Source organism: Larimichthys crocea, chromosome VI (genome assembly GCF_000972845.2).
Source record: "Larimichthys crocea isolate SSNF chromosome VI, L_crocea_2.0, whole genome shotgun sequence".
Classification (NCBI taxonomy): Eukaryota; Metazoa; Chordata; class Actinopteri; family Sciaenidae; genus Larimichthys; species Larimichthys crocea.
In genome coordinates, this window is record NC_040016.1 from 7,220,972 (window position 1) to 7,239,822 (window position 18,851).

General features: G+C 38.1%; 1 protein-coding gene across 1 annotated transcript in view; it reads right to left on the reverse strand.

Moving 5' to 3' along the window:
- LOC104928308 (metabotropic glutamate receptor 4-like) overlaps positions 1-18,851 on the reverse strand; it is a 153,576-nt gene that overhangs the window by 48,642 nt on the left and 86,083 nt on the right. The window contains exon 3 of the mRNA XM_027279098.1: positions 18,280-18,496. Within this exon, the coding sequence (XP_027134899.1) occupies positions 18,280-18,496 (217 nt within the window). The remainder of the gene's footprint in view (positions 1-18,279; positions 18,497-18,851) is intronic.

Here is an 18,851-nt window from a genome sequence, read left to right on the forward strand (position 1 = left end):
TCTTTGTGCTTGTGTGAATTTGACATTTACTGATATAATTGACTGATTTACACTCCCTGAATCTTTTCACAAAGTGTCCCCTTAGATAAACATGTTCTTTTCTTTTAAGAAAGATCTCTCAAATAATGATGTTTCTAATGAAAGTTCCTTTTAATGGTAAATCTTCTTTAGAAAATAGCAATAGTACTTTCTGATCTTAATACTGCACTTAAGAAATAACAACATTAAGCAAAGAAGCATGTGTTGCCGTTCACAAAAACAATCCTCTGAAACAGGATTGTGTGCAGGAAGGAAAAATATTTCACACATCCTGCGAACACCCTGATGTTGTTAAGTGCTCGGCTGCACCAAACCAATTTTGCATCAAAGAAGCAAGATGAAAAGAATTCAAAGCGACAGTGATAAAATTTTCCCTGAGATCTCATGCAGCAACATTTTCTCTGCGCATGCAGCATTCTTGATTCGGCACAATCCAAAACGTGTTTTTCTGCTAACAAAACTTCGATAAATATCACAGCGTTGTACAGAAATAAGCCATTTAGAAACACTGTGTTCATTATCGCTTTCCAAGCCTGACCTTTGATTCATAATACAAAATCCATTGTAAGGTGTTTGTATTAGTTATCTGTTGATGTCCATTTTAATTTGAATTACCAGCAAAACATGTTTTGCATATTTTATATTACAATTTTGTATGCTTAGAATGTATTCTTTGAAAAACATAATAACACTGCAGTGTGGTTGTTGACAATACTGAACAGAAGGCCCAAGTGTCTTTTTGTATGAAGTGATTTTTGTATTCAAGATGATCATTTCCATGTTGAGAGCTGGTATAAAATTACTGTTGTGTGTGCCTCATGTTTGCTGTGGTGTACAAGAAAAATATATTTATGACAGACAGATGTGTGAAAATAAGAGCTGTCAAATCAGGAACTGATGCAATATTATCGCTATATTAGCTTGTCATTGACATTCAGAGGTGTGAGGTAAGGAGGTGGACGATTTAATTTTCCTTTATCACAGAAAATAAATTATGATGAAGCTGGTTATTGCACTCTATACTAATAGAATAAGGGTTGTAGAACAAAATTACAACGACACCCTTTTTAAAATACCACAATAATAATATACTAACTACTTTGGTTAGTATATTAACTTAGTAACAAGTAAAATCTTCTTATATTTGCATCTTTACCACAGGTACACTTTCCATTATTGCCACAGCTCTGATTTATTTTTTAATTAAATAGAATATTAATTATAAATAAAAAAAGAGGACATCAAGTTAAGATCCTCTTGTCTGGATTTTGGCAGCTGGACAGTAAGAGCACATTGTTTAGAGAGATTTTATGCAGTACACCAAAGTGAAATTGTAGATGTCAGAAGGAGAAAACAAAATCTAATCTGAGGGTTTCTCCACTCCCATGTGGAAATTATACCCTTGTGTAAGTGTAATTGAATAAGCCAGTTTGACTAAGAATACATTCTTATCAACATGCTACCCAACTCCTGATACAGGCTGTGGTCATCTCACGACTCGATTACTATAACGCCCACCCGATGGGCCTGCCAGCCTGCACAGTGAAACCTTTTAGATGATCCAGAACGTGGCAACACGCCTGGTCTCCAGTCAACCCTTCAAAAAGGCATGTTACCCAGCTGCTCATCAAGCTCCACTGGCTACCTGTAGCAGCCTGCCTTAAATTCAAATCGTTTATGCTTGCCTACAAAATATGGTCTCTAGTTCTACACCCACATACTTGCCTTTATACAGGCATATGTTACCTCCCAACCTTTGCTCTTCACCAATAAGTGGTTGTTCCCCATTGGTGGAACATGCTACAGCTTGAGCCAGCTCTACAGAGAGTATCTCCTCTCCTACCACTACCAACAACTGGACACGCTAAATCTATCCCCCTCTAGAACTTGATTCTATGTGAACGTCCTTGTTGCACTGTACCTTGATTGTTTCACTTTTCTGTGAGTCGCCTTGGATAAAAGCGCCAGCTAAATGACCAAATGTAAATGTAAATGGCTTGTGGGATAACATTCAGGATTAGAGCCAGTCAATCAGTTGTCAGTGTCACCACTGGGTCAATTACAGAAGCACTGAAATGGCCTCAAAGAGACATTTTTTGATACATGCATATATTTCAGTGTAATACTGTCACTTGCCCAACCTTCAGGGCCAAAGAATCTGGCTTCACTGCACTGCTCAGGCACATGCTGACAGCAGTTACAAAGTCAATTTAGCCCCCTCTTTCAGCCAGCCTCTCCCAGCTCAAGTGAGTCTTTAAACTGGGAAAGTTCTTGTAACAAGCTGGATTCTTTAACCCCCCAGGCTACCACCGCACACCAGTTAATTCATTTATTTATTTTCGAATGCACGCCGGCGCATTAACTAGTGCCCTCAGCTAGAAACGTCTTACCCATTCCTTACAGACACAACTCATTTCTTATGGCAAAAACAATATGAGGAAAGTCAGATAATGATGAGACTTTAATTCGCCAGTGGCCTCAGGGTTTGCTACTGGAAGATTTTGATGTTCTCCTAAAGACATGGCATATCAGCCACTTAGCCAGACAAGTTTATTCATTTGCTAATTTGTGTTTAGTATGCATATATCCCAATATTATGACTAAAGGCAAACTGTGGGCGAGCGTTGTATTTAAAGATAATTTGGATTAGCTAATGTGCAAAATAGATTTGCTGTAGCTTTGTTTAAAATTGGGATTAAAACATTTGCAGTGTCAACTTAAAAATGTGTAAAACTGGCAGTCTACCATATGAAGGCAGGCTTACTGTCAGAACATAATACTGATGTTATTGCAATATGCTGTACTACTGGAAAAAAAAATCTAATATTTTTGTTGCACTCAACAAAATCTCTCTTTTCATTTATGTGCAAATTGGTTTGTATGATTCCAGAAGATGGAGACTTATGGGCATGACTTCAACTTTACAGTTACAGACAAATAAGTAGGAAAAAAAGAAAGCCACATTTGCATGCAGAGACAGAAATTCTACTACCACAATCAAACACATGGAGATCTGATTATTCCTTGCCTGGATTATCTTTCAACCCTTGTCAAGGATTCTGTGGAGAATTCAAAGCAGAGTGCACACATTGTTCATTTCCCAGTTCTGCAATAAAAGAACACTTGATGGAGAAATGCAGGCCAACCGAATGAATAACGGATGACTCCATGACACTTTCATCCTGTGGCAAATTACTTAAAGAAAGGACACTCTTAGGCCACAGAGAGCATAGAATCACAGTGGTTTTAAGTGGCGTGCTTTGTTTTGTAAGACCTGTCGCAGTGACAGTGTATGTTAAAATATGATACACCTTTAAACAGAGACTGCTTTGCAGACCCCTACATCACTATGTTACTGCAGGCACTGCAGATTTACTGACGTCTAAGACAAGGTGATGCAGATTTACTTCAGCCTCATACTGCAGCATGAAGATGATTGTGAAAGAAGAGACAAGAGGATCGCTAAGATTTTCACAGCTCTGGGCAAATATGGTAATCCAGGCTATGGTACCCTGGCCTGTGGAGGAGAGATCTTGTCAAGTAGGACTACGATTTTAAGTCCGTGGGTCAGCGTAGTGGAAGCCATGTTTAAGGGAGCTAATCCCATGAACCTGGTACTGTACCTCACGGCAAGCGCCACAGTCTGATCTGTGCAGAGACTGAAGAGCAGAGAACCGTGCAGAAGAAGAATCAGGATAAGCTTGCACGGTCAGCCAGATTTATCAGCCTGCACTTCATGGATCATGAGAAGTGATAATCCTCCCATGGTTCTATTGTTTTGAAATTTCCTACAATATTCTGTTAAAGGTTTATGTCATTGCTTTTGGTTGATAGCTTGTGGATCGAATTACACTCAGTCCAAATACATTTTTAATCATATCTCTTCCTCTGCATTAATCATAAATCTTCAATAATTGTTCTGCCGGCTTTGAAAAAGCATCCCTTTATGTGTTTTCTTTGCTCATGTATCATACTATAGAAACAATTCATCTGCCATGAAAAAAACAGTGGGTTTTTTTTCTCTGCTGTCTGATGTGGTAGATGACATGTTCTGTAGTCTCTAAGTAGGAAAGCTTTTTAACCAGCAGGGAATTTACACCAACTACCATGAGGATAGGCAGTCCCTTGTTGCCTTATGGCTTTATCCTGTGTGACTGATGTTGCTGTCATTCGAGAACAAGTGAGCATACCTTTTGAATTTTATGAAAACTCAATCAAGCCGCAGTGCAGAACATCGTGAAAGAAAGTGAATTAAACTAAAGCCTTGCACAGTCACTGTTGCTAGCCTTTAGACTTTGACCCATTCTGAATCATTTATATCTTGGCAGCCTAGCCACATAATTGATGTCATTCATTACATGATTGAGGTGGGTGTTTTTGTAAGGTGAGTGGAGGTACCCAGACCATTGCTGAGAGCAACTTAGACTGTGATGATTGATAGGAAGCGAGCTGCATAAACGCTGGAGTGCTGGTTCCCTAAATGCAAGTGAGTGTTACTCTCATTGACGGCTTGGGGCAAGGCCATTAATAAACCTTGCAAATGATGATAGCTGTTGTATTGATTCCAGTTTGCACCCTTACTCCAATACTTTGCCTCAGTAAACACAGGCATTGAAATTGTTGACCTGGGCTGTCTCTGCCATTGATCACTCCGTTGATATTGGGACACCACATTCTCTTTGTTTGCGCGGTACTTTAATCCATTCACAAAGCTCGCTGATGGGACAAAGAGGATCGATACAAGAAGGAACAATGGAAGTATGAGATTAAAAATTATAGATTTATCTCTGAAAAATGTTGCAATATCCCAACCCTGCTCCTCTGCAACTGATTGACTTGGATACTACAAGGAAGCAGGAAGTGTGTGTTATGTTATAAAACAAAATCCTGTGATCACAGTATAGTGCACTTTCGTTTTCTGACAACAACATTAAAGAATGAACTGCTTCATTCTGATCACTTCTTCAGCAGAGTGACAAAATAACAAATGAGTACTGAAATTCCAGTTACAGTAGCTCGCTCACTCACGGACTGATCAAACAACTGTTTGTCTGGATTCTGCAAACAACTCCCTTTTTTTCCAAGTCTCACACATCCCACACGCCTCTCTCTCCCTCCCTCTGTTTCAGCTGGCTGTTAAGCGCCTTGTCATTTGTAATGAAAATGACACGCCCTGAGTCAAAGTGACATTATGTCAGCGTTTTATCCTGTGGTTCCTGCCAGGCTATATCACTCTGGCACTATTCCTCATCCAGAATCAAATTAGAAACACTCTCGAAGTCTCCCATAAGATTCCAGCATAATGTCTTCAATAACACTCGATATTCTGAATGCTATTCGATGTCTATTGCACAAATTTGGCTGAGAAAGTTTCAAACTTCCAGACCTATTTAGTAAAGTCAGTGAGTGAGTGAGAAAATGGAGGGGTTATGTTGAACTTTTTAAAACGGCAACAATCAAATGGAAGGCTGTTTGTTTTTCTTCCATGGCTGCCTCCTCTCATACCTGGCATTGGCTCAGCCTCCTGCTGTTCATCTTGGTGACTGATGGGCGCCGTCACATTTTTATGAAGCTGTGAAATGTCTTTTTACCCCCATTTTTAAATCTAGGTTACTTTAGGTCTAACAGGTGAATAACAAATGCAATAAAACAATTTACAAAAAGCCAGAGTGAAAATGCCCAGTTGGTCAGAAATGCGAACCACATACAGACTTGGTTTAAAAACAGCATTAATCAGCATATTGTGGAATATAAATCCCAATGGTGTGTGTGCTTATCTTCAAAGGAGATACTTTTTAACCAAATGCTTTGAGGAAAATCCCTGCCCACAAATACATTAATGCATGGCAGAACTCTTCTTTTCTGCAGCTGTAGTCAGAAAAGCTAATGCTTTTGGTCAGGAATAACTATAATTCCTCGACATTCCCTTCAATCAATTCTGGATGTTAAGCCAAGCCTAGATATTTTCCTGATTTCATCAGGCCTAATGGGACAATTGGAATCCTATTTGTGTCTCACTGTGCAGCCTATTACCATATGGAAATCTGGTCCAAAATAGAGCATCACTGTTATTCTTTTTGCTAAATCAAATTCAGTTTCCCCCATCAAGGTTGTTTCAGCATACTGTGTATGGAGATTGCTTGTCCTCGATAGTCAGTGGTTGGTTCATGCCAATGTTTTCCTCTCACATGAGGCACCAAAGCTCCTATTCATCCCCCTAGTGACAGTGGTCTCTCTGCCTTGCCAACACAAAGGTATCTTTCCACTTGCTTCCAAATTGATCCTTCGAGGTCCTTGTGCAGGGATGAAATTGCATTTGTCCCCCATTAGAGGAAGCATGCAATTTTAAGAAAATGTTGAGACTTTGTGACAGTGGTGAACACCATAGAGTGACAAAGTTTTTATAGAAACAAGACAAAAAGGTGGTTTTATTATTACAAGAGACAAAGGACTTCAGTCTCTTACTCTCAAGTCTCTTGATGCAAATGTGTGAATAATCTGCTTGGGAAAATACTACTCTGTCACTGTCTTTAAGATTCAAATACGGGTATAGGGACAGATTATTCATGCTTGTATCACTCCGGTGTTAAGCTTGGCTCCCTTTGAATCATACAGTACAATGATAACTTATATCTACATTTCTCAAAAGATATATTAAAATGTCCAGGTAGATAACTGGTCTGAATGACGTGTGGTTCTTGTTTTTAAAATCCAAATCTGTTCCAAAGGGGTTTCAATTAATGTCTTGCTGCTGCTCTTTTAAAGGTCATTTCCAACACAAAAGACTAAAGGTGTGTTCATCTAATTTGTGGTAAAGGTAGCCTCTTCTTTGGTAAATCTACAGACTACTATAGATTGTAATGGAAACATAAATAAATAAATAAATAAATAAATACATAAATAAAGACATTTCTTTCTTTTTAATCCACAGAGCTGTCCCACAGCCATCCACAGTTTTCAAAGAGCTCACCAGCATCAATTAGCTCACTCATTTGTAGTTTAGCTCACTAGCTTAAGTAAGTCTTTCTGAATTAATATGGGTGGACAATTACAGGTCTGTGCACTGCACTGTGGGACAGCTCAGCTCCAAGCTGGGTTTTGTCCTCATCAATGGCTGCCTTTGTTTGCTTTCCTTGTTTATAAGGAGAAAGGATAATAGAGGAAAATAAATTGGTGGAACGCGCTACCAGTTCCTACCAGAGCAGGGCGTCCCTATCTACCTTCAAAAAACTCTCGAAGACCCAGCTCTTCAGAGAGTACCTCCTCTCCGAGCTCCACAAACAACTGGACATGCTAAATTTATCCCCCCTTCTACAACTATTACTTGATTCTAGATGAGTAGTACTTATTGCTGCACTAACATATCCTTGTCCCACTGTACCTTGATTGTTTCCCTTTTTGTAAGTCCCTTCAGATAAAAGTGTCATCTAAATCACTAAATTTAAATGATGTAAAATGTCATGCGTACTATAGGTTGGGTGGAGCAATATTAGGAGTTTATTGAGTTCAACACAAACTTAAAAATATAGAGATATTTACAGCAAAGAATGATAAAAGTGCACATTGCCCTGTTCTGACAGGTGCAATTACATCAACAGAAGAGCCTCTCTCTGCGTCGTGCCACCACAGTCTTGAGTAAAGGTGTAATCAAAATATCACCAGCACATCTTGGAAAACTGCTTGTTCATAGAAAAAACATCTATCTTTGCTTGTTTTACTATGAAGACCAAATGAAAGTAAGCACATCTTTGCTTGTTTTACTATGAAGACCAAATGAAAGTAAGCACAAATCTTTCAAGAACCTACCATTCTTCACATGTAATTAAATCAAACCACCTTTCTCCCTTACATTTGGGTCACAGTTTGTGGGTTTTGCTTTCGTCTTTGGAAGAGCTTTATATTAGGATGAAGATAGAGGTTAGATGAGAAGCTGACTAAATAATAATATCTTCCACCTGCTCATTAGCAGGAACCATACCACAATAGTTCTGAAGGAAAATACACTGACAGATGTGTTTGCTTCCTTTTGGACTTGTCATACAAGGCTCCACACTGTGCAGTTTTATACAGACTGACGCAGACAGTGTACATGACAGAAACTCACCTACACTACAAAAATAATGATTCAGTTTATAACAAGGTCACAAAAGCCTTTTCAAGTCTTTTTCATTGTACTGTTGAGTGAAATGTCAAGATGTCTTTGTATAGGCCGCCTACAGATCTACTGATTTAAAGTTTATTTAGCGTTTGCACTGTAGTACTTCAGCAGCTTATTATCTGAGATTCAACATTTCACTTCAATTCAATTTAGCAAATCAAAATGTTTTCTGACATTAAACCACTCTGGTCACATAGGCACAAAAACATCTTGATTTAGGTGTGTTCACGAATTGAACTTTTCTCTTGTGAGTGTTCAGATTTTACCAGGCATTCAAGAGATAACCATTGTTTTTTTGGCTGGTGAAGCAAACCTACCAGCCTCTTGCATATTGTACCAACATTTGGCTGGTGCTAATTTTGTTCCCTGATTGTCACATCTATATAGAAAATCTGTTGAGTATCTACAGACAAGGTGAAACTGTTGAAATGTTACTGTAGTCTGTAGGTGGACTATCCAAACTGTCACAACTGTCACACTAGATTCTCTGCTTTACATATTTCCTGTGTACCAAACTGTGCTCAAATGCAGTCTGACTCCTTTTTTGATATTTTCATATCTCTGTGACTGTTATTCTCCTTGTCTTTGCCGATGCTGAATCATATCACTTTAGCTGCTAGAGTGACACAATTATCCCAAAGGAATCAATCACGTAACAACTTCTCAATAATTCTAATGTCTGTCACTGTTTTGGTTGAAGCATTGTATTGGTCACCTGTGTGAGAGAGTGCTGCTCTGTTTTCAAATGTTACAAGATTATGTGAAGATGCAGGAACATTGATTTGTGTGCATTCATCTATTAACAATTCAGTACCCTAGCCTAAGCAGCAGCAGCCACCTCAGCCCACCAGCAAAATCTGTTCTGTTGATGTAAAGCAACAAAAAGCTGAGGAAACAGATGTCACAGTTCTGTCTGCACTGATTAATTACTAAGTGACCTCTGGGAGGTGTAGTGCACGCATTATACAGCTAAAATGTTCATGTTGTTCCTATAGGATGAATATTTTGCACAGTTTCCTGCTCATAGCAAAAACAGTATGAGGAAAGGGGCGACAGATAAACTGCTATCCACTATGAAACCTGCATTTTTTCTGTCCTGACCTCAAAGCAATGTGAGTCATAAAATGGAGCCGCAAATGATTACTTATCCTGTTATTTGCTAATTCTTGGTATAAAATTGAATACTGTGTAGTTACTGTATAAGACTTGTGTAATAATAGGTTTTAGACATGTTGTTTAGATTTGCTCATTGGAGATGTTAAAAAAAATACACAGCTCCTTTATAGAAAGACAGCTTTAGAAGCAAAGCCCAATGCCACACCACCGCTTTAGGGAGTCAATGTCCCGTGATCAGAGTTTAGAGGCAGCAAGAAATTGATGGAAAACAAACCTTAGCACAAAAACACATAAATAACGTGTGACAAATCTTTGTCCTTTCTTTGTAATCTTCTTTCTTCTTTTAGAATAAACACCAAGAACAATAATACAGTAGATAAGATAGCAATAAAATAACAGATATTATGAAATGCTAATGAATACAGAAATATACTTGTATCTTATTAAATATAGTGTATGTATATCGTCTCATTAGACACTTTATGAGATACACCTAATGTAATCCAATACAAAAGCTGAGGCATGAATTCCACCTTTACAGAGACAGTAATCTTAAAGGACTTGTGTGTAGGACTTAATAGCATCTTTTGATGCAGTAACACAGAGGTTAACATGGCAAACTCTGCGGAGAAGGACTTGCTGTGCCTGTAGATATAAAAGGTTCATTCTGAGGTAACAAAAACAAAATGATTTTTAATTTTAGGTACATATATGCATGAATGAATACACAGTAATGAATATTATGTTAATAAACCTTATATATGATTATAATCTACATGAATCAAGAATTTATCACAGTGATATGACACTAAATTAAAACTGCATTTATAAATAAGTCTATCCATACATACACACAATAGATATACTTGTTATTTAATTCATTTTGCTCAGGAAAAACAACTTACTGTACATGTAGGCAAAATGGTATGTTAAAAGTAATGTTGTTTCTTTTTAATGCTGTTATTGCAAGGTCATATTATTTATTATTATGTAATTGCAATGCAATTTATTACATTTGTTTAATTTATCATTTGTAATTATAATCCCATTATCATTGTAATTCATTTCATTTACCACTATATTGTACTCTGGTCAAAGATATCAGGGTCTAAACCAGCTTGTCATCAAATCTTTGTAATATTTAATCATACAATATGTAAGCCCCCGTCGAATGACGATGATATGAAGCTGTTTAGAAAGTGCTTACTGGAAGCTGAGAAAATCTTATCCCTCTGACAAAGGTGATATTGATATGTTCTAATGAAGAGGAGCTGCATGGATTAGTTACAGAACTGTAATCCAGATTAGTTGCTTGAGCTGTCCCATTTACATTATTGTCTTACGTTGTCTAATTGAATTCCTTTCCTTCTTAACAGTTGGAAGAGATAAAGACAGATTTAAGTATCTTTCAAAATCCAATCCGTTATCCTTCCAACTTGTTAATACTTTTAAATTAGCTTTTTTTTCCCCAAAGTACGGAGCTATTTCACACCTGAATTAAGTTTGTAACAACAGTTCCTATTCCACAAACACATTTAATTTGTTGCTTTTAACTGGAAGCAAATGTAGTATTGATAGCTTGATCTTGATCTGTCTCTCTTTTTCAACATTTCTACGTAATTATTCATATACTGTATTAGCTTAGCAGCTGCTAGCCTTATCTGTACCAATTCACTGCTTTTTTGCGGCACATGCGATACAAGGTAGGTAATTCAGTATAAATTAAACTGGAGCAAACTGGATTAAACTGGATCTTTTCTTTTCTATTCTCATTATTGGATCAGCAACACATAGTGTCTTTATTTTCTTCTTCAATTTAAATATTTACTTATGCACATTTATATTACAGTACATGCTCCCATATAGGAACATGTTATCATGTATATTAAAGTTTAGGTGCAGCATGATGTGACCTACCATTTCTACAGGGTAATGTACCTAATACTAAAGATCAAAGTTCAAGCTGCAGTGCTTGCTTAAGGAAATTGGCTTTTACGATATCTCTGCATTAAGAGCAATACATAACCATGATGTCACTGACAGAAAGCCCCCCCGAGTGAAACAGAGAGAGAGAAAGGCGAGAGAAGATGAGTGATGATTATTCAGCCATTCGCTTTGCCCAATTAAGCAGTGACAAGTAATTGTTTAAACAAATTGCAACAGGACATATCTGAGGCACTCAGGGGTCATTTGCGTGATGTCAAATAATAAATAAAGACATAACTGGCTGACGTGCCACACATGGGTGTGAACTGGAGATAAAAAGGCCATATGGATAGAAGCAGGAACATCGCTGAGTGTGCTGTGATCTCCTCCCCGGGAGATTGTGGTCATTTAGAATACAGATGTTCAAATGTTTCCTTGTTCTTCTAAGTGGGGACATGATTTTCTCTAATCTAATCACCACGTCTGCACAATTTTCTATCAATTTGCACTCATTTACCAAGAATATGTCTGATGATATGCTTTAGGTTTTTTGATAAAAGCCAACAATGAACTGGTCTGACTTACAAGTATTTCCTGTGTAAGCTTGACATAGCTGTAGAGCTTCATTGTTTCTGTGGTTTTGAATATTATACTGTATATGGCACCATTAAAGGTGAGAGAATACATTTGTGGGCTGCTTTTCAACGTGGGGGCTGGGGCCTGTTTCTAATAACATATAACATATTGAAATCTTGTATGCCATGCCCATCTTTATAATTGCCTGTCAGTCAAAACATCATTCATCAACCTTCAACCCTGCAGCACAGATGATCAGTCACCCATTCAGTATCTGAATTATTGTGAAATGTGGTTTCTGTTCTGCTCTGAGTTAAAGTGTTGAATAATGTATATCGTTATAATGTCACAGTGATGTTGACCTTTGGCCTTTCAGATACACAATGTTACAACATTATTATTTCATCCTCCTACGTTTGCCATAATTATAATAAAATACACATTTCCGTATGAATTCTTGAGTTATGGACAGAAATGTTGGATGGGACAACCTGAAAATATCTAGCCAAGGCTGTTGCTTGTGCAGAGTCACAAAAGTGTAGAATATCGGCCGCCTCATTCTAAATTATTCAAAGAAAGAACTTCTGATTAACCTAAAAAATCTTTATAAGATTCAGTGAATACAGTATATTAGGCTGTACCTTCTTATACCACAGTTCATATTTTACCTTCTGTTACCCAGCATTACTTCCAACCCAGTCTAATATTGTCTGGTCTACAAATAAATCACACATTAGCATTGCAGAGTTGTTTGTGTTCCCCCTTTCTTCCTCCTCATTTTACATTCCCCACATGTGCTTATTCATCCCAACTCTGTGGCTAATGCTTGTAATCCTCTTCGTCAAACAGGGACAGCAGTTACTCCATTAGCAGGGTTTCTCATGTTGATGTCAGGCAGGCCATTGGTTTGTAAGGGAATCTTGTTAGGGTTCTTATTGACATTGTGTTTCATTAACTTGATTAATGACATCTATTGGGGCATGCTCCACAGTAATCAACATCTCTGCAGAGAAGGACTGTCTGCAATCAAGAATAGGACTCTCTGGGCTTCTTCTGCCCACACTTGTCTGGCCTCTCCGTGTCCTGTTTGTTTCCTAAATGCTGCACTGAAAAAGAGCCTTATATTCATAAATACCAAAGTATGTGATATGAGACCATGAAGTAGACCCCGGATGACCATTTTGAACTTTCCATTTCAGAAACTATGTGTACGTTCTAGAGAATAGGTCCTTTGAAATGAAGGAAATAAAGAATCTTATGTCTATATCAGCCGGGAATACATCACAAGATGTCCCTACTAAATTATTTGGTGCTATAGAGTACATGCTTATACTGAGGCTCATTATCTCATCATTCTGATGTTTGCTTTCATTTCGTCACTATTTAAACATTATTGCAAGAACCCATTAATGAAAAGACATACAGTACACTCTAATTTTAATGTATGCTAGGGTTAAGAATAGAACAGACACTTCTGATATTTCCTCAAGTTTCATACAAGGCAAAATGATTTATTTCTCCATTTCTGTGTATTCTCCATCTCCCTCTAGGAAGGATCACATCCCAGGTCAGAACATAGAAGAGATGAGAAGCTTCTCACCTCAAATACCCCAGGAAGGGGAACACTGAAGGCCATTGATTCCCAGCTGTGTATCCCAGGGAGGAAAGATACAGAAGAACAAATCAAAAAACTCCTGCTAAAACTCATATTTACCTTTCATTATCTGATTTTTAGGCACTTTGTACAGAGTTATATTTACTTGGTCTCTTAAGGGGGGAAGTTGTGCTGGTGCAATCCCAAAGCTGCTGGGCTGCCAAGGTTGTTGCTATGGGAGCTGACTCAGACAGTTTGTTTTTTCGGCTTACTTTCTTGGTACATTAAGCTCAAAACAAAGCTATCCGACAAAGTAAGTGCACAAGTGCAGCAGTGAATGAGCAGTATATCTCCAATATAATACTATCAACTTAAACGCTTTCCACTGATTTTCTATTTCAATACTGTAAGAGTACACTATGGAGGCACGATTTCAATTAAGAGATAAAAATAATTTTATAGAGATGTGTATCCATTCAGATGTGGAACAAATCTAGAATCAACTATGATAACTATGATGATAACCTTGCAAAAGCAAACTACAAGAATGGTAATACAACCAACAATATTATGCAATGTGAGCCTGCATGTAATAGTTATTGCCATTGGTCACATATTTTCTTGATCATTCAATTTTGATTTTAAACTGCTGTTGTTGCAGATACAGGCCAAGGATTCAACCTCAGTCTATTCTGCAAAAGAAGGGATATTTTCTGTCTAAACTAATGATTAATATATTCAAAAGTGCAACATTTATTTGATTTGCTTGGAATTTGTTCATATATTACTTCTTGTACTTCATTTTTCAGACAGTGAATGAGTTTAAGGATTTGGAAACTGGACAGACATTTATTTAAGAAAAATTCCTCATGGATTTACCCTTCATAGTTCTGTCTTTGAGCTCCACTCACAGTGAATATGACGTTTTAGAGGGCCATCTAACATTTCCACTCAATGACATTACTCTCTTTTCGAAGCATAGCGGTCTCAGTGAAGATAGTGATGTCATATGAAACTAACCTAAGGCATGCATTGGTACCAACCAACCACTAATGCTAGCTTGTTGGGAAGGGGGCTAAGTAATGGTACATGGCAATTGAAAAAACGGTTCAATACAGATACATGTATTGTTGCACCCCTAATAATCCCATATATCTGAGCAAAACCAATGCATTTTTTTTACGTGCAGTATGATTTTTGCATACTTGGGTCCCTAATCACTATGGTAATTGCCTAGATTGAGTAAGACTGGAAAGCTGAAACTCTTGTAGAGACAGGCTATTTCTTGAAATCTGACCTAATAACCTAAGTACATAAGTACATAAGTGTGATTTCTACAATAATCACAGCCTCATGAAACTTTATAACCACAAACTACAGACCTAGGTGACCCAGACAATGTACAACTTCCCAAGATATATTGACAATAAGGGGGTTTATGTGTAAAGCACTCACCATCCAACCACTGAAGAATTTCATTCCTATAGACATCTATCCATCTAAATGTCAAAAAATTGTTGATACCCAATCACTGCCTTCATTTTTAAGGAGTTCCTCAAGGTCTTGGTGCCTTGATGGTTATTTCTGACAAAAGTGATCAAAAATATTTAATTGTTGACCACCGAATCTCTGAAACAAATGGTACTGAAGCAAAAACAGCTGCAACAACTCATTATGAGACATAATTGAGGATGGTATTAGCCATCATATACTTAATTCATAATGTACTAAGCCCTTATAAACTCATTAAACATTTATGACTAGAAAACTTGACACAGTGCTGAGCTGCATCAAATTAATCTTCAGGTTCCCAGCTTTCAGATGATGTATGTAATGTATGCATATAATGCAGGCCAGCTATTATATGTACGGGTGACGTGAGAGTGAAATCACTCAACAGTGCAGCATGCATGACACTGTATGTTATTTGCTACGTGTTTATTTGCTCATACCCCATGTATGACACAAATAATTGTGACCCAGCATAAGTAATGTATTCAGATTGAATCTGTCTATCTAGATTCTTAGAAACAATTTGATCAGACAGACCTGATTTTTCTGCCCTGAAGCCCTAGCATGTTTTACCCAGCATCACTTACTTTCCATCCTTCAGCTGTGCGTGACTTGTGCCCAGTCGATTAAGTCATCAGAGACTGACAGACATAATTGATGAGCAACCACAGCTGAGCTTGTCTCATTCTGTCCAAGCACAGTGCAAGCCAGAAACATGACTGGGGTACCTTTAAGTCTCATCCTTTTAATTACGCTCGTACTTAGCCAACCAAAACATTCAAACTCCTTGGGAACTCCTTGGGAACTTCTTCAGTAGAGTAATTTGCTGAAAAGCAGTAAAGGCAATGGAAAGGACAATTCAAAGACCTAAATAGTTGAAACTCAGCTTCTTTTTTTTTCACTACCACAAATACTGGCTGAACCTACACATTTAGCTCCCTAGCTGATTTTTAAACAGAATGAAGTCTGTCTGCTATTGGGGTTAGTCCCAAGTGACTGGAATCAGTGATTTTCAAATAAAATAACTTCTAGCAGCACAGACATGGTTCCCATACTGAAGCTTAATTCATGGTTTGAATATGAAAATGTGTCAAAGAAACATTGTGTTACACTTTTGGGTAAAAGGAATAAGAAAACTAAAATCTTTGTACTCTTTATTTAATGTATTGAGCCTTTTTCAAATACTATGGGACGTAAAAACTCCCAAATAAACTCAGAAATACAATCCTAGCAATGGCTTTGCATAGCCAGCATATGCCAGATTTTGGACAGAATCGTGTGTAGTTGTCCAGCAGATAAAAATATCGACAGTCAAAATGTTCAGTATGAAATAGTCTAATATTGTGTAACCTAGATATATTGCCAGGACAATTTAAATCAAAACTTTGGCTATATTATGCAGAAGTTTGGTTTTGCCTCCAGTGAGAGATTCCTAGAGAGTTGTTTGTCTGTCTGTATTCCTTCATTCTTTTTTCGACATCAGTTCATCTGGTCGACTTAACACTTGGCGGGTGTATTTTTGGGAAGGCGAGAAAGTGCAGTGTCAAATTTGGAACAATACAGAGACATTCAATATTAATAAACTTTGAATAAACAAGCCAACAGTGCTCTGTGCAGCAGCGGGGCGGGGCTTCTTGGCTCCTAATGCAAATACAGCATGGAGTGTCTCTCCTGACACTGGCTGCTGACAGCGCTGTCAGCTGAAGAGTTGATCACACTCGAGGAGGAGATGTAGAGATGATGTTACACGTCTGTTTTAACAGTTTAGCAGACTTTGCTGCATTTATTAAGAGTCAGAAACACAGTGGCTCTGCGTCACGTTGGGAGGGATCCTTTCCATCATCCCTCTCTGTTCCTGCCACTGTTAAATTTAGGTCATAGTGTCTATGTTTTATTGCTGTTTGAATGTGGGCTGTTATATGGCTGTTTAAAACATATGTCTGGTACTTGTTTTTGGCCACATTTCTGGGGTAATAACAGGCAAAAAAAAGGTATCATCCTATTGTACTCTCAGCCTATAATATTGTGTGCAGCAAACAACTGCCTACTTATTCATTCAGTCGACACAGAGCAACAGAGCAACTGCTCAACGCTCAAACTCAAAGCTCAACTTTGTTAAACAAACACTAGTTTAATCCGACTTTGCCGTTTCTAGGCAGGTAGTGTCCACTTTGCCTGTCTGAGCTTGTTTGGAAATGGCGAGCTGCAGCTTTATACAGTCTATTTGTGGATTGGATCATGAGCACCACGGCACTCGAACACAAGAGTCAAAAGACACAAACAACCCGCTACACTGGACACAAAATGACATAAATTTTTCAGTCGTCACCTGACTTCATTCGCAGTGCCGCATATGCAGTATGAGCATTTCACTGCATACGTGAGTGAAAAGTTATTGGGCACACAGGTGCAAGTGAGCTCTGACACCTGGATTGTCAAAATACACAGAATCACTGAGCTCTGACGCTAATGATTCTGTTATGAAATGTGTTTTCTCTCCTCTCTCTTCGTTATTAACACAGAGCATACAAAACATTCAGGTAGCAGCCAGCATTGACCGTAAATTTCGCAGGTTAAATCTATGCCAGCTGTCACTAATTAACGTATCATTGCGTAAACTGACGACAAGCCAAAAATTATTTTTATTTTTTTTTAACTTAGGGGCACAGGTGCCTATAAAAAAACAAACGGGAGTCTGGAGCCCCGGCTTTGTGTGTGTAATTCTGACCTGATTTGTCTGTTTGGTCTGTAGTTATGTGGTTTTTGACAGCTCTTTGTTTTAAGGTGCCATTTAGGTTATATTAAGGATTAAATCTCTGTATTATAAATGTTACTCATTGTCATCACATTTCTGTTGAATTTTTTGTATTTTTATTTTGTGGTTATCTCTCTATGGTGTGTGTCTGTAACTCATTGTTATTTCTGTCTATCTTGGCCAAGATACTCGGGACAGTATAGAAGTATCTAAGTATATATAGCAGTCTGCGATGAAACAGATCCAGTAAAGCCTCTGACAGGGGACTGTACTGTAACTGCTGTTGACATGCTGCTTTCACTGAATAGCCAGAAAAGAAAGTTGTTATATGGGTTCACAACATAAACAAATGTGTAGTTCAACATCCTGTGCTGTTTTCAGGCCTGTGTACTATCTATGCTGTGATGATGCATGTCAAGTTTGTATAATCGACCTTTGGCTGCATGTTCCGGGATCAAATCTAACATTTGACCTCACTAATTGATTTTCTCGTGCATGTCTCCAAGCTTCACCGATTTTCTACAGTACAGAAAGTTTGCAGGGATGATACCTTCCCACGCCCAGCACTAGACATTAATGATATATGAGGCCAAGTGTACTCACCATCCTCTCGAGACTTCTGAATGAAAGCATCGACGCCGCTTTCTCCGTAGTTTCCCTCTGAGGCCACTGTGGAGACGTAGTTCCAGCGCATGGCTTTTACAATGTCCACCATGGCCTGGGCCTGGTAGGTGTCTGGAGGCACCACGCGTGAGAAGAAGTCGTAACGGGTGTTGTCACTGAGCTCTGGAGCTGTGGAGGCGTAGCTCACCTGGGGTATCTGCACAGGAAAGAATATTGATATTATGAACTTTAAGTGGCTTCGAGTGAAAATATTACGAGAAAGGAGTGAAGAATATAGGGAGAACGCGTCAATAACAAGGAAATTCAAAGTGCTATATATGAGAAAAGATATAAAGTTTGCTCCAGATGTGTGATGCATACTAGTGTTGGTAAGCAGGCCCATCCCAGACCATCAGCAAGATCTGAAATGTAATGAAATAATGGAGCAGCAATTCTTTGACAAACAGAAAGCTGGTGTAAAAGATCTAAGAACTGGAGTCATGGGATCTACTTTGTCGGTCTTAGTGAGGACTCTTGCTCTCTGAATGAGCTGCAGTTATATCTAAATATAA